Raw genomic sequence first — 16,009 nt, 5'->3', positions numbered from 1 at the left:
TACACAATTTCAAATACTGCCCACACACACTTCTCTCGTGGTGGGTCCGCCAAGTATTACACAACTGCAACGGTCAGTCTGCGCGCGCTCCCAGCCGGTGCTGCACCGCTTATAGGCCCCCTCTGTCATTCACTAACAATTCAACACCTAAACAACGATGGGATGACAAGTTTTGATCCCTCTCACTAATTTACTAATAATTCAAGCATTAAACAATAACGCGATAACAAATTATTAATCAACTTCACAGAAAAAATCACTTATCTTTGCTTTGACGCTTGTAGGCTGTCTTTCACATACATACATACTGGCCACAGTGGTTTTAACACTTGACCGCCGTTTCGGCCCTATACACAATTTCAAATACTGCCCACACACACTTCTCTCGTGGTGGGTCCGCCAAGTATTACACAACTGCAACGGTCAGTCTGCGCGCGCTCCCAGCCGGTGCTGCACCGCTTATAGGCCCCCTCTGTCATTCACTAACAATTCAACACCTAAACAACGATGGGATGACAAGTTTTGATCCCTCTCACTAATTTACTAATAATTCAAGCATTAAACAATAACGCGATAACAAATTATTAATCAACTTCACAGAAAAAATCACTTATCTTTGCTTTGACGCTTGTAGGCTGTCTTTCACATACATACATACTGGCCACAGTGGTTTTAACACTTGACCGCCGTTTCGGCCCTATACACAATTTCAAATACTGCCCACACACACTTCTCTCGTGGTGGGTCCGCCAAGTATTACACAACTGCAACGGTCAGTCTGCGCGCGCTCCCAGCCGGTGCTGCACCGCTTATAGGCCCCCTCTGTCATTCACTAACAATTCAACACCTAAACAACGATGGGATGACAAGTTTTGATCCCTCTCACTAATTTACTAATAATTCAAGCATTAAACAATAACGCGATAACAAATTATTAATCAACTTCACAGAAAAAATCACTTATCTTTGCTTTGACGCTTGTAGGCTGTCTTTCACATACATACATACTGGCCACAGTGGTTTTAACACTTGACCGCCGTTTCGGCCCTATACACAATTTCAAATACTGCCCACACACACTTCTCTCGTGGTGGGTCCGCCAAGTATTACACAACTGCAACGGTCAGTCTGCGCGCGCTCCCAGCCGGTGCTGCACCGCTTATAGGCCCCCTCTGTCATTCACTAACAATTCAACACCTAAACAACGATGGGATGACAAGTTTTGATCCCTCTCACTAATTTACTAATAATTCAAGCATTAAACAATAACGCGATAACAAATTATTAATCAACTTCACAGAAAAAATCACTTATCTTTGCTTTGACGCTTGTAGGCTGTCTTTCACATACATACATACTGGCCACAGTGGTTTTAACACTTGACCGCCGTTTCGGCCCTATACACAATTTCAAATACTGCCCACACACACTTCTCTCGTGGTGGGTCCGCCAAGTATTACACAACTGCAACGGTCAGTCTGCGCGCGCTCCCAGCCGGTGCTGCACCGCTTATAGGCCCCCTCTGTCATTCACTAACAATTCAACACCTAAACAACGATGGGATGACAAGTTTTGATCCCTCTCACTAATTTACTAATAATTCAAGCATTAAACAATAACGCGATAACAAATTATTAATCAACTTCACAGAAAAAATCACTTATCTTTGCTTTGACGCTTGTAGGCTGTCTTTCACATACATACATACTGGCCACAGTGGTTTTAACACTTGACCGCCGTTTCGGCCCTATACACAATTTCAAATACTGCCCACACACACTTCTCTCGTGGTGGGTCCGCCAAGTATTACACAACTGCAACGGTCAGTCTGCGCGCGCTCCCAGCCGGTGCTGCACCGCTTATAGGCCCCCTCTGTCATTCACTAACAATTCAACACCTAAACAACGATGGGATGACAAGTTTTGATCCCTCTCACTAATTTACTAATAATTCAAGCATTAAACAATAACGCGATAACAAATTATTAATCAACTTCACAGAAAAAATCACTTATCTTTGCTTTGACGCTTGTAGGCTGTCTTTCACATACATACATACTGGCCACAGTGGTTTTAACACTTGACCGCCGTTTCGGCCCTATACACAATTTCAAATACTGCCCACACACACTTCTCTCGTGGTGGGTCCGCCAAGTATTACACAACTGCAACGGTCAGTCTGCGCGCGCTCCCAGCCGGTGCTGCACCGCTTATAGGCCCCCTCTGTCATTCACTAACAATTCAACACCTAAACAACGATGGGATGACAAGTTTTGATCCCTCTCACTAATTTACTAATAATTCAAGCATTAAACAATAACGCGATAACAAATTATTAATCAACTTCACAGAAAAAATCACTTATCTTTGCTTTGACGCTTGTAGGCTGTCTTTCACATACATACATACTGGCCACAGTGGTTTTAACACTTGACCGCCGTTTCGGCCCTATACACAATTTCAAATACTGCCCACACACACTTCTCTCGTGGTGGGTCCGCCAAGTATTACACAACTGCAACGGTCAGTCTGCGCGCGCTCCCAGCCGGTGCTGCACCGCTTATAGGCCCCCTCTGTCATTCACTAACAATTCAACACCTAAACAACGATGGGATGACAAGTTTTGATCCCTCTCACTAATTTACTAATAATTCAAGCATTAAACAATAACGCGATAACAAATTATTAATCAACTTCACAGAAAAAATCACTTATCTTTGCTTTGACGCTTGTAGGCTGTCTTTCACATACATACATACTGGCCACAGTGGTTTTAACACTTGACCGCCGTTTCGGCCCTATACACAATTTCAAATACTGCCCACACACACTTCTCTCGTGGTGGGTCCGCCAAGTATTACACAACTGCAACGGTCAGTCTGCGCGCGCTCCCAGCCGGTGCTGCACCGCTTATAGGCCCCCTCTGTCATTCACTAACAATTCAACACCTAAACAACGATGGGATGACAAGTTTTGATCCCTCTCACTAATTTACTAATAATTCAAGCATTAAACAATAACGCGATAACAAATTATTAATCAACTTCACAGAAAAAATCACTTATCTTTGCTTTGACGCTTGTAGGCTGTCTTTCACATACATACATACTGGCCACAGTGGTTTTAACACTTGACCGCCGTTTCGGCCCTATACACAATTTCAAATACTGCCCACACACACTTCTCTCGTGGTGGGTCCGCCAAGTATTACACAACTGCAACGGTCAGTCTGCGCGCGCTCCCAGCCGGTGCTGCACCGCTTATAGGCCCCCTCTGTCATTCACTAACAATTCAACACCTAAACAACGATGGGATGACAAGTTTTGATCCCTCTCACTAATTTACTAATAATTCAAGCATTAAACAATAACGCGATAACAAATTATTAATCAACTTCACAGAAAAAATCACTTATCTTTGCTTTGACGCTTGTAGGCTGTCTTTCACATACATACATACTGGCCACAGTGGTTTTAACACTTGACCGCCGTTTCGGCCCTATACACAATTTCAAATACTGCCCACACACACTTCTCTCGTGGTGGGTCCGCCAAGTATTACACAACTGCAACGGTCAGTCTGCGCGCGCTCCCAGCCGGTGCTGCACCGCTTATAGGCCCCCTCTGTCATTCACTAACAATTCAACACCTAAACAACGATGGGATGACAAGTTTTGATCCCTCTCACTAATTTACTAATAATTCAAGCATTAAACAATAACGCGATAACAAATTATTAATCAACTTCACAGAAAAAATCACTTATCTTTGCTTTGACGCTTGTAGGCTGTCTTTCACATACATACATACTGGCCACAGTGGTTTTAACACTTGACCGCCGTTTCGGCCCTATACACAATTTCAAATACTGCCCACACACACTTCTCTCGTGGTGGGTCCGCCAAGTATTACACAACTGCAACGGTCAGTCTGCGCGCGCTCCCAGCCGGTGCTGCACCGCTTATAGGCCCCCTCTGTCATTCACTAACAATTCAACACCTAAACAACGATGGGATGACAAGTTTTGATCCCTCTCACTAATTTACTAATAATTCAAGCATTAAACAATAACGCGATAACAAATTATTAATCAACTTCACAGAAAAAATCACTTATCTTTGCTTTGACGCTTGTAGGCTGTCTTTCACATACATACATACTGGCCACAGTGGTTTTAACACTTGACCGCCGTTTCGGCCCTATACACAATTTCAAATACTGCCCACACACACTTCTCTCGTGGTGGGTCCGCCAAGTATTACACAACTGCAACGGTCAGTCTGCGCGCGCTCCCAGCCGGTGCTGCACCGCTTATAGGCCCCCTCTGTCATTCACTAACAATTCAACACCTAAACAACGATGGGATGACAAGTTTTGATCCCTCTCACTAATTTACTAATAATTCAAGCATTAAACAATAACGCGATAACAAATTATTAATCAACTTCACAGAAAAAATCACTTATCTTTGCTTTGACGCTTGTAGGCTGTCTTTCACATACATACATACTGGCCACAGTGGTTTTAACACTTGACCGCCGTTTCGGCCCTATACACAATTTCAAATACTGCCCACACACACTTCTCTCGTGGTGGGTCCGCCAAGTATTACACAACTGCAACGGTCAGTCTGCGCGCGCTCCCAGCCGGTGCTGCACCGCTTATAGGCCCCCTCTGTCATTCACTAACAATTCAACACCTAAACAACGATGGGATGACAAGTTTTGATCCCTCTCACTAATTTACTAATAATTCAAGCATTAAACAATAACGCGATAACAAATTATTAATCAACTTCACAGAAAAAATCACTTATCTTTGCTTTGACGCTTGTAGGCTGTCTTTCACATACATACATACTGGCCACAGTGGTTTTAACACTTGACCGCCGTTTCGGCCCTATACACAATTTCAAATACTGCCCACACACACTTCTCTCGTGGTGGGTCCGCCAAGTATTACACAACTGCAACGGTCAGTCTGCGCGCGCTCCCAGCCGGTGCTGCACCGCTTATAGGCCCCCTCTGTCTTTCACAAAAGAAGCTAAATGTCTTGTTAAGCCTGTCACCTGCAAACAGTAATGTAAAAAATATAATATGATCAGATGATGCCAGTGCTGATCTTCCAACCATGTTATCAATGAATGTGGCAAAACAAACAAGGAAACAAAGGCCAGATACCTTTCCCATGAGTTACAAATGAAGTGAGGATAGAATAGAATATGTCTTTATTACCAAGTATACCAGAGTCTATATAGTTACATATACTGAAACACAGATATGTGAAATGGAACGTACAGATGATCCAACATAGAATGCAAACAAATTCAATTGACATGACATGAGACACACAGGTAAGCATGCAAAATGTGTGTGTCCAACAGAATAACAGATGTGTGGACATTCATGTGTACAATCAAAACTCATTGAGAGAACAACTGAATCTCTTTTTTTTCCTCTCTCTCTCCCTCTCTTTCTCTTGCTCTCTGTCATACGCACGCCTGCGCGCAAGTTAAATTTCACACACACACACAAGACTGATGTTGCTGCCTATGAGAAAGCTCTCACAGACATTGTTGCTTTATTCTCTGATTTGTTCATTTTTCAGATTTTTATTTATAATATTGTACATATTTTTTGGAGGGGGTGGTTAGTTTGTTTGTTACTTGTCATTTTAGACAAGGCTCATTTTGCATGAACAGGTCAAAAGTTTCAGTTTCTCATGAGGCGTCACTGCGTCCGGAAAAATCCATAAACACTACACCACATCTGTTCGGCAGATGCCTGATCAGCAGCATAACCCAACACACTTAGGCCTTGAGTGCACGCTTGTATACCTATCAGAGTGGATTTCTTCAAGAGAATTTCACCAGAGGACAACCCTTTTGTTCGTGTGGGTTCTTTTTCAGTGCGCCAAGTGTGTGCTCCACATGGGACCTTGGTTTATTGTCTCATCTAAATGTCTTGACGCTCACTTTGATTTTTCCAGTAAAACCTAGCAGAAAAAGTAAGAGCGCAAACTGAACCCAGACCCTCACAGACAGAGTATTGGCATATGAGCGTCAGAACCATTTGGTCACCTTCCTTCTTACATGGATGGGCACAGTGCAAAATAACAGTACATAAAAAAGCGGGAAAGGGCAAATACCCATTCTGACTGAAAGGTACTGGTATATATTTACTTATCCATGGAATCAAAAACTCAGCTCTGTCACAAAATCCACTGAAGCTATTTAGTTAGACATAGATCACAAACCCACATTTGTCATACCCCCCCTGAAGATCTGTAATCATCCATGGAATTGAAAACCCAAGGCTTTTGCCACAAACCCTTCATAAATGCTGCTTCTTTTATCAAGACGCTCACTGTGATTAGGACATTCCCACACAAGAAGATTATTTGTTTAAAAAATTGTCCCAGATTTATGTGATGATGGTGGGTTTCATTAAGACATTCCGGCACAAGAGGATTTCTTCAAAAAGCATTTAGAATCTGTCCAAGATCTCTATGAGGTGATAATGGGTTTCATGGTTTTTTTGGGGGTGGGGGGTTCCTCACATTATTATCTATATATATATATATATAATTTTTTTTTTTACAAATATCGAAAAGCTGTCCCAGATCTACGTGATGACGGTGGGTTTATCGCGTCCAGTCAGTTCTTTGAGCTTGGAAATTTGTAATGCGATGGTTATCAGTGGCTGCAGAACCTCCTGGAAAAAATCAAACAAAAAAAAATGACACTTCATGTTATTTGTAGCTTTCAGGGCACAAAAGTAAACAGACATATTTAGACATCTCTCTCCCTCTCTCTATATATATACACATATATATATATATATATATATATATATATATACACACATACATACATTCATACACAGACATATATACACTCACACATATAATTATACACTTGCACATACACACGCACGCACACACATATACACACATACATATACACATACATACATACACACATATAATGTAAAATCATCGCAGGCAATATCACAGTCTCATATCACATAGGCCCAAAATCACAGCAAGATAAAACATATCACATTTAACCTAGTCAAAACATGCACCAAGGAACCAGGCCTCACAGAACCACACTAAAAATCACCACAAATGCACGCAAATCAAAGTCCAAGAGCACGTCCAGCGGTGAAATCACAACAAGCACACACACACACACACACATGGAAAAGCTCTACTTAGAAAGATACAGATTGAAAAGATGTGTTTTGAGTGCTCTCTTGAACGCGGATATTGGGGTGTGACGAATGTGTGAGGGCAGTGAACTCCATTGTTTTGGTGCAACAAAAGAAAAGGAACTTTCAACATAAGTTTTTGTGCGGATTCTTTGACTAGACAGTGTGCGCATGTCATCTGAAGAACGGAGTTGTCTGGGTGGTGAATACAGACAGATCTGAAAGGATAGACGGGACAAGAATCAGTGAAGAAATTGTGACAAAGGACTGAGAGTTTGTATTGTATTCGTGCTTGAATGGGGAGCCAGTAAAGGGAAGCGAGTAGGGGGGTGATGTGTTGACGTTTCCTAGTCTTGAGTGTGAGTTGTGCTGCAGAGTTTTGAACTTTTTGAAGTTGGTCAACACAGTGTTTGGGGCAGCCGGCAAGAAGAGCATTTCCATAATCTAATCTAGATAGGAATAGAGCTGAGTGCTGCATGTGCTGACCTACAGATGTGAACGTCAAGTGTCATGTCATTTGAAAAGCATGTACCATGAACTGCTGCGGATGCTGAGAAAAGTATGTCATATTCTGGGGATGAAATGAAAAGACAGCATTATACAAGCTTCACTCAACCGCTGCTCTCTCTCTCTTTCTCCCTCTCTCTTGACTTACACTGGACAAGGATGATTGTGACTGTTACTGTAGACCTAGACAAGAGTTAAAGCATTTGCGAAAGAGAAAAAGAAAAAAATTTAACAATGCATTGTTAACAGTTAGTAGCATCTATAAGAAATCAGAAAGAAATTTGTAACACCGTACTGAAGATTTCAATGAAAAAAAACAACAACCACCTAACGATATCTGTGTCGAAACTTAGTTTAATCAATTTCAAATAAAACGTTGGTAATTGTGTTATATTCATTTTTATAAAGCTTTCAAAATTAGAAGTACAATATGTAGTTAAATGATTTATGCTTGTTTATGTATAAAACATTGGTAATTGTGTTATTTATACTACTGTATTACTTGTTTACATAAAACATTGGTAATTGTGTTATTTATACTATTGTATTACTTGTTTACATCACCCCTTCATGAGGGGCTATGGGCTATGTTGAATAAAACATCCATATCCGTATCTGTATCCATCTCTCTCTCTCTCTCTCTGTGACAATGCTCACAGGTAATTCAAGAGCAAGGTAAAAAGGACTAAGCGATTATTTTCCATAACACCAGCTGTCGTGGCGAAGTGGTCAATGCTGCGGGCTGACGGCTGGTAGGACGCTGGTTCGAATCCCAGCGGAAGTGGGTTTTTCGGCCTGCGGCCAGCTCCAACCCAGAGTTGAGTGTGCTATGGGCTTAAATGGGGAGACTGTGACCACACAGTTGAGTATCATCGGAGATTAGAAAAGAGAGATAAACCACTCGCGGCAGGCCCCTTCTTACTGTCTATAACAGTGCTGAAGCCGTTTTGGGGCACACACGCAGTGCGGAAGGGTGGGGGTAAATCACCCTCTCCTTCCCCACCTAAAGGAAACTGGTCGGTTCTGACGGTTCAGCTGCAGTAAAGCGAAAGTTAAGTTACGCCTGGAATTTCCCACGTGTAGTAAGATTCGCTGTATACAATGAAAACCGATTCATTTTTGCTTTGGTTTTTAGCACGTTTGCATCTGCTTGAATATAGATAATATAAAAAGAAAATAAAGCAGCTCCCCCCACCACCAACTCCCCCCCCCTCCCCCAGCGCAATGTTGCACATGAGAGAGACAGTTATAAATTATTGAACTGCGTTTTCGTAACGCTACTTTTTCTTCACACTTTCTGGTTTACATCACCATTTCTTAAAAAAAACAACAACAAAAAAACCCCATAAAACACATATTCAGCTCTGTCTCTCTTCTAACATCTGTCTATACATACATACATGAATACATATATACATAATTTCATATAGATCTATCAGTATGTAAATCTAAATCTATCTATATGTACATAATCATATATATAATTCATATATATATGAACGCTTCATGTTGCCCGAGCAGACCGTTGTATTGTGCTCTATCTCTCTCTCTAAGTCTCTGTCTCTGTCTCTCTCTCTCGGGAGTTTTACATGGCTGTTAAAAGCATCTACGATTCTGTACTTGTATGTGTTCGTGACAAAGGTATTTATTCAGACTTTTTTCAGTGTCCAAGAGGGGTTAAACAAGGTTGTATGCCAAGCACACAGCTGTTTTCCTTTTTCATCGGTGAATTGGCAGTGGAGTTATCAAAGAAGGGGAGACATGGAATACAAATGATACCTGGCGCAACAGATTTGCTCTTAATGCTATTTGCTGATGATGTTGTTCTCTTGTCTGACACACCCATAGGGTTACAAAATCAATTAAATGCCCTTAAGCAAGAAACAGACAGACTACAACAAACAGTGAATCTCGATAAGACCAATATTATAGTTTTCTGCAATGGAGGTCATCTTTCGACTCGTGAAAAATGGTGCTGTGGTGATAGGGAAATAAAAGTAACCAATACATATAAATATTTAGGAATGTTATTCACAACAAAATTGAGTTTGACATCTGCGTGGGATGAAGCAAACAGAAAAGGGAAAAAAGGTGTAATCCAAATTATAAAATCACTCAGGAGACTGCGTTCGACTGACGCTTTCCTTTTGTTTGGGCGGGGCAAAGGCAGCTCATGAATAATGAATGCGTGTCGCGGCGCAGGCTGCCTGGCTTCAGCAATTTCTGCAAGTGGTTTATCTCTCTTTTCTAATCTCCGGTATCATCCACTTCACGGATGCGTCTTTGGGTGTGTCGCTCTAATTTCTGACCAACACTGCAAGTGTCTGTATCTCTCGAGCCTGGCTGACGCCGGGAAATCATTATGACAGGAAATGTTGAGTACAGCCTTGACACGTAGTCCCAAACCACATGGACCTCCACAGCAGCATTGTCATCATCACTGTCATCCTCCTCCTCCTCCTCCTCAATCATCAATATAAACAAAACAACAAAAAGTCCAAAAACGCCCCGCTGACATGGTGACCTCAGTTTTGATACCCCTCCACTTCTGTGCTTGGGGTGAGTCCTGTCAATGTTTTCAGTGCCGGCAGATTCATGGGGTGCTGTTGTTGGAGTGACGTGGTGGCGGTCTCCACTCTGGGAGGGACACTCACTCATTCTAGCTCCGTGACCAAGCTATTATTGTCGTAAGTAGGGGGCTTAGTAGATAGGTGGTGTCCTAAGTTCATTAGATCAGAAGAAGCACCACTGAACCAGGCGACCTAACATCGATGGTTCCTCGCGGACTGTTCATGTCAAGACTGTGACAAACATGGGTGTAGCCGTGTATGGAGGGCTCGGAATGAGCGGTGTGGAACTGATGCCACTGAAACGGTGCAGATGATGGGGAATCAAAAAACAACAACAAAAAAACATCCATCACTAAATATTTGTGTACTGACAAATATACAAATATAGATAAGAGACAGGAGAAATAGAGAAAAAAACAACAACAAATATATGATTTTCTGACTGAAAATAATTATGTGTAAGTGGATTGAAGACAACAGGAATTCCTCCTTACCTGTGAGTCTTTTTCAAACAGTACACGATCACTCTCATAGCCTTCAATGTACATGCGGATGGTGGCACCCCTGCTGCCTGTGCCGCTCAGACGGATTACGATGCGGGAGTCATCTTTAAAGATAATACGGAGACCCTGTGGAACAAACCTCCTGCTGATAAAAGTTGTCATGGGCTTTGCCTTGCAAAGCAACAACACAGCACATAAGAAACTTTTGAATCATAAAAAAAGATGAAAAAAAAAGAAATTATGAGAATACTAAAACACACTTTCAAACTGTACAAATGCTGAGACAAGGGTTTGAACGACAAAGGTTGTGATCCACAGCAGACAATCTTTTTTAGAAGCGGTGGCTGTCTTTTGAGTAACAAGTTGGAGTGTCATGCGGGCAAGGACTGTTTACTGAAAGATTGGTGGGCGACAGTGAGCATGCATTTCCTTTTTTGTGGTTACACTGTTGTCAACAGGGTCATGGTAGGAAAAGTCGTCTGCTCATTTCACCGTGTAGGACTTGCCCCCTGAGGAGAATGTTTGCCCGATGGTGGAGGGATTCGCAATGAAGCTTTCCAAGCCAGCCATCATCTTGTTGGCAGGCTCTGACTCACAATTCTCGTAGTCGTAGCTGTGCCACAGAGAGAAGTCACTTGTAACAAGCAGATTCACGCACGCACGCACGCACACACACACACAACCCCCCCCCCGCACCCCTCCCTACACACACACACACACCACACCACACACACAAAATGGCGGAACCTACTGGCAGATAAAAGGTGGCACACTGAAAAAGAACCCATGGCAACAAAAGAGTTGTCTTTTGGCATAATTCTGTAGAAGAAATCAACTCTGATAGACAGATACACACGCACTCAAGGCCTAACAAGCACATTGGGTAATGCTGCTGGTCAGACATCTGCATAGCAGATGTGACGTAGTAGTATACGGATTTCTCTGAACGCAGTGTCGCCATCTTGAAAACTGAAAATGAAACTGAAAGTGCATTACCGTGTGAAGAAGTTTCTACCAAAGGTGAACCAGTGGTCCATCATGATCTGCCTGACTGACGCCCTCCTGTGCTTCATAATGGTCAGCCAGGCCAGGATGGTCCAGATACCGTCCTTCTCCCTGAAAACAGCACACGTTGGTCAATATGTAACATAACTGTAAAATAAAGAAGAATTAGTAGTAGAAGAAAAGTTCATTTCCAAAGTACTTTAATACCTCTCAAAGCATTATACCATGACATATCAGTCAGAAATAAAGAACACAAGAACATACACACACACATACACACACACACACACACACACACAGAGCACACGCAGGTCAATATGTAACATACTTATATAAAAAGAAGAAGTAGAAGAAAAGTTCATTTACAAAGCACTTTCAAACATCTCTTAACACGCTCTACAATAACATCAGTCAGACATAAAGAGCACAAGAGCACTCACATACATGCAAGCACACACACATAAGCATGCGCGTGCGCACATACAAACTGCTTGAAAAGGAATATTTCCAGATTTATTTTAAAGGATGTGAATGAAAGACTGTGATGGACTGAAAACGGAAATGAATTCAAGATTTGTAAAAAAAAAAAAAAAATTTCATTCTCCTTCAATGAATACAAAGATAAATAAATAACACATGTATTGAAACAAAACAGATATAAATGAATTACATATATGTGTACTGTTCTTCTCCCTGAAGCAACACACAGGTAAATGAATAGCATATGTATGCTTTGTTCTTCTCCCTGAAACAACACAAAGGTAAATAAATAACCTGAGCCAACAAATGTGGTTCTGCTTCCCCAGAGGATGACAGCATAAATTTCACACACACACACACACACAAAAGAGATCTGCTTTGAAAAGAAAGATATAAAACACAATGCAATGCAATACCAATTCAGGACCTAAATCAGTGTAAAAGCCAGTGCAGAGGTCTAGTACCTGATGTGGTCAGATCCCGTTCCAAAACTCTCCTCTCCGCACAACGACAGACGACCATCATCCATCAGATTGCCGAAGAACTTCCATCCAGTTGGTGTTTCGTAGCACTGCTTCCCGTTCATCTTTGCAACTCTGAATCACACACACACACACACACACACACACACACACACACACACACACAGACCCACACATGCACACAATGTAGTAATAAATGAACTTATGGGCGTGCTTGTGTGCATTACTTTATAAATTCAAATAATACGTACACACAAATATGCATGTGATGTGTGTGTTCGGTTGTGTGGTGTGTGTGTTGGATTGCGAGGTGTGTGTGCGTGTGTGTGTGTGTGTGTGTGCAACTGTATGTAATTAGGGCTAATAAATGAATGAGCCATCAAGCACATGCATGCACACATACACTTCTGAAGTATTTTTTTCCCCAGTCATTCAAATCCCACACGACACAAATACCTGTTATGTGGCTCTTTTTAAAACATCAGTCATATATATTGACACATCTGGTATATACGCACACACATAAATATGACCTCCACATGAGTACACCATATTCATAAATGTAACATTACATATATGTAATCCTTTTGAAGGTATGTCTGTGCATGATAATCCCTAAATGGGTATGTGAATATGTAGCTGTGATCCCAATGTGAAAATGTCTACACACAAAAATGTGTCCTTAGCGAGTATGTCTACATTCATAAATGGAATCCTTGTCTGTACATCTCACACACAAATCCTTAAAAAGATTTATACATAGACATAAATGTCATTCATGCATGGGAATCCCTGCACACATAAGTGTGATCCCTACACACGCTAGTCGCTATATAGATATGTCCACTTGCATGTATGTGATCACAATGTGGGTAAGTATACATTTACGAATAATTTCCTGAAGGGAGTATATCTGTTTACATAAATGTGTTCCTTATGTCAGTATCATGCTTTTGGGCCTACAATGCATTGCAGCACATGAGGTTCACCCATTTCTTCTTTGTTCGTGGGGTCTGACTCCCACATTCTCTCGCGTACGCAAGTGGGCTTTTACATGTATAACCGGTTTTACCCCCACCATGCAGGCAGTCATACACCGTTTTCAGAGGGATACATGCCGGATATGTTCATGTTTCCATAACCCACCGAACGCTGACATGGATTACGGGATCTTTAACGGGCGCAAATGATCTTCTGCATGTGTATACACATAAAGGGGGTTCAGGCACTAGCAGGCCTGCACATCTGTTGACCTGGGAGATCGGATATATCTCCATCCTTAACCCATTTGGCACCATGACCGGCATTCTAACCCAGGACCCTCTGATTTAAAGGCCATCGCTTTAACCACTCAGCTGTTGCGCCAGTCAGGTTCACCCACTAATAAGCCGCATCTGCCGATAATCCTGAAAAGGGAAAGTCCTCCATTCTGTCTGGTGCAGAATGGCTCTGTTGGCCCTGGATGTTATTTTCTCAGTAAGGACATTATCTTCACAAAACTGAATCTGATCCCACTTGTATGTTTTTCATCTGCTTGTTGACTCGACACCTCCGTTCATATGCTCTTTTATCTGCTTTTTTTTTTTCCACACTTTTTTTTTTTTTTTACAATTCTGAAGCCTTCAGTCGAATGTACACTGTTGTCAAGCCACAGTTCATTAACTTGTTCTGCGTTCAGTCCCACCCGCCAGTTTGTTTTCCAGATTGGAAGGCGATCAGATCACTTTTCTAGTTTCTTTTTCCGCACCACAATTTCATCCCCAACTCAGATACTGCTCCTTTTTCATGTCCTGGGGGCAAACTGCGATACAGTCACTTTAAATTTGATTTCATATGTGGTATGGTTTGATAAGGAATATGGAATTTGATATGATAGTGAACATGAATCATGTGGAATCGAACAGTGGTGAGACTGAAGAATGCAACTTGCAAGTGTTTCTGTTCAGTGTGATTGTGTGCATTTGTTTATTGTGATCAGCAATGTTACATATTGAGTTTCCTGTGAACATGTGGCATCAAGTGGTTGTGAGAATTTAGTTTTCAGACAAAGATACAGCACATACAGCCGATAAGACGTAGGGGTCAGATTTGAGTAACAAGAAGTTGTGCCTTGTTGGCCAGAAAATACAATAAGTCTAAATACGTAAATATGACCCTATGTCATACTAGTCCTTATATGGAAGTATACATTTAAATGTGATCCAAATAGGGGCATGCCCACATCCATGAATGTGATCCTTGAGAATCAAGACCACGTAATTATACAGATTTCACAAAAAGCTTATGTACCACTTCATAAAAGCAGGTGGGTTTTTTTTCCATAAAATGTTATGAAAAAAAAAGAAAAAAAAAACCAAACCGAAAGGTGATTTAAATTCTGCAGACTACATGAAATCATTTGCGCACGTTGAAGATCCCATAATCCATGTCAGCGTTTGGAGGGTTATGGAAACATGAACATATCCGGCATGTATCCCTCTGAAAACGCCTACATGGTGGTGGTAAAACCGGTAAAAGCCCACTTGCATATGCGAGAGAACGTGGGAGTCAGACCCCACGAACAAAGAAGAAATGGGTGAACCTCATGTGCTGCAATGCATTGTAGGCCCAAAAGCATGATACTGACATAAGGAACACATTTATGTAAACAGATATACTCCCTTCAGGAAATTATTTGTAAATGTGAGTGTGAGCAAGTACACAAACGGATGTTTAAGGTACACATGCATCAACAGCTTGAAGATGCGTTTGCAAAATCAATGTTTCAGCCAAAACACCTTTTCATAGTTTTTCATTGTAACAAATGAAAATGCACGTACAGAAACGCATTAAAAAATCTCTTAGCTGTCCCATTATCTGCGCCGTTTCAGTGGCATTCCTCTCAGCGCTGCTCATTCTGAATCCCCCATACACAACCACATCTGGGTTCATTTGTCGCAGTCCCTGCATCAGCAGTTCACATGGCACCATCGATGTTAGCTTGCCAGGGGGCCATGCACCAGAGGAGACCCTGAACTGCTGCTGAATAACTTCGGTGGTGTTCAGTAGTCCCTGTTCTGATTTCACATACTTAGAACACCACCTACTCTGCCCCCTACTGACGACAATAATGGCTTAGTCGAGGAGCCAGACTGAGTGAGTGTCCCCCCAGTGTGGAGACCACCAATATGCCCCCCAGCAACAATGCCCCATGAATCTGTCGACCCAGAAGACCTAAAAAAGACTCACCTCAAGCACGAAAGTGGATGGAGAT

The 16,009-nt window shown here is 41.9% G+C and overlaps 1 protein-coding gene across 1 annotated transcript; it reads right to left on the bottom strand.

Annotated features, from left to right (window-relative positions):
* Positions 1–6,574: 6,574 nt before the first annotated feature.
* On the bottom strand, positions 6,575–12,867 carry LOC143278421 (phosphoglucomutase-like). Its single transcript, XM_076583270.1, has 5 exons — positions 12,739–12,867; positions 11,786–11,905; positions 11,221–11,402; positions 10,781–10,917; positions 6,575–6,711 (listed from the first exon to the last, which is right to left on the bottom strand). The coding sequence occupies exons 1-3, from the start codon at positions 12,858–12,860 to the stop codon at positions 11,273–11,275; spliced, it is 372 nt and encodes a 123-aa protein (XP_076439385.1). The 5' UTR covers positions 12,861–12,867; the 3' UTR covers positions 6,575–6,711; positions 10,781–10,917; positions 11,221–11,272.
* Positions 12,868–16,009: the final 3,142 nt, after the last annotated feature.

The sequence above is a fragment of the Babylonia areolata genome, unplaced genomic scaffold (assembly GCF_041734735.1).
Source record: "Babylonia areolata isolate BAREFJ2019XMU unplaced genomic scaffold, ASM4173473v1 tig00054873, whole genome shotgun sequence".
NCBI lineage: Eukaryota > Metazoa > Mollusca > Gastropoda > Neogastropoda > Buccinidae > Babylonia > Babylonia areolata.
This window is presented reverse-complemented; position numbering and strand designations above follow the sequence as displayed.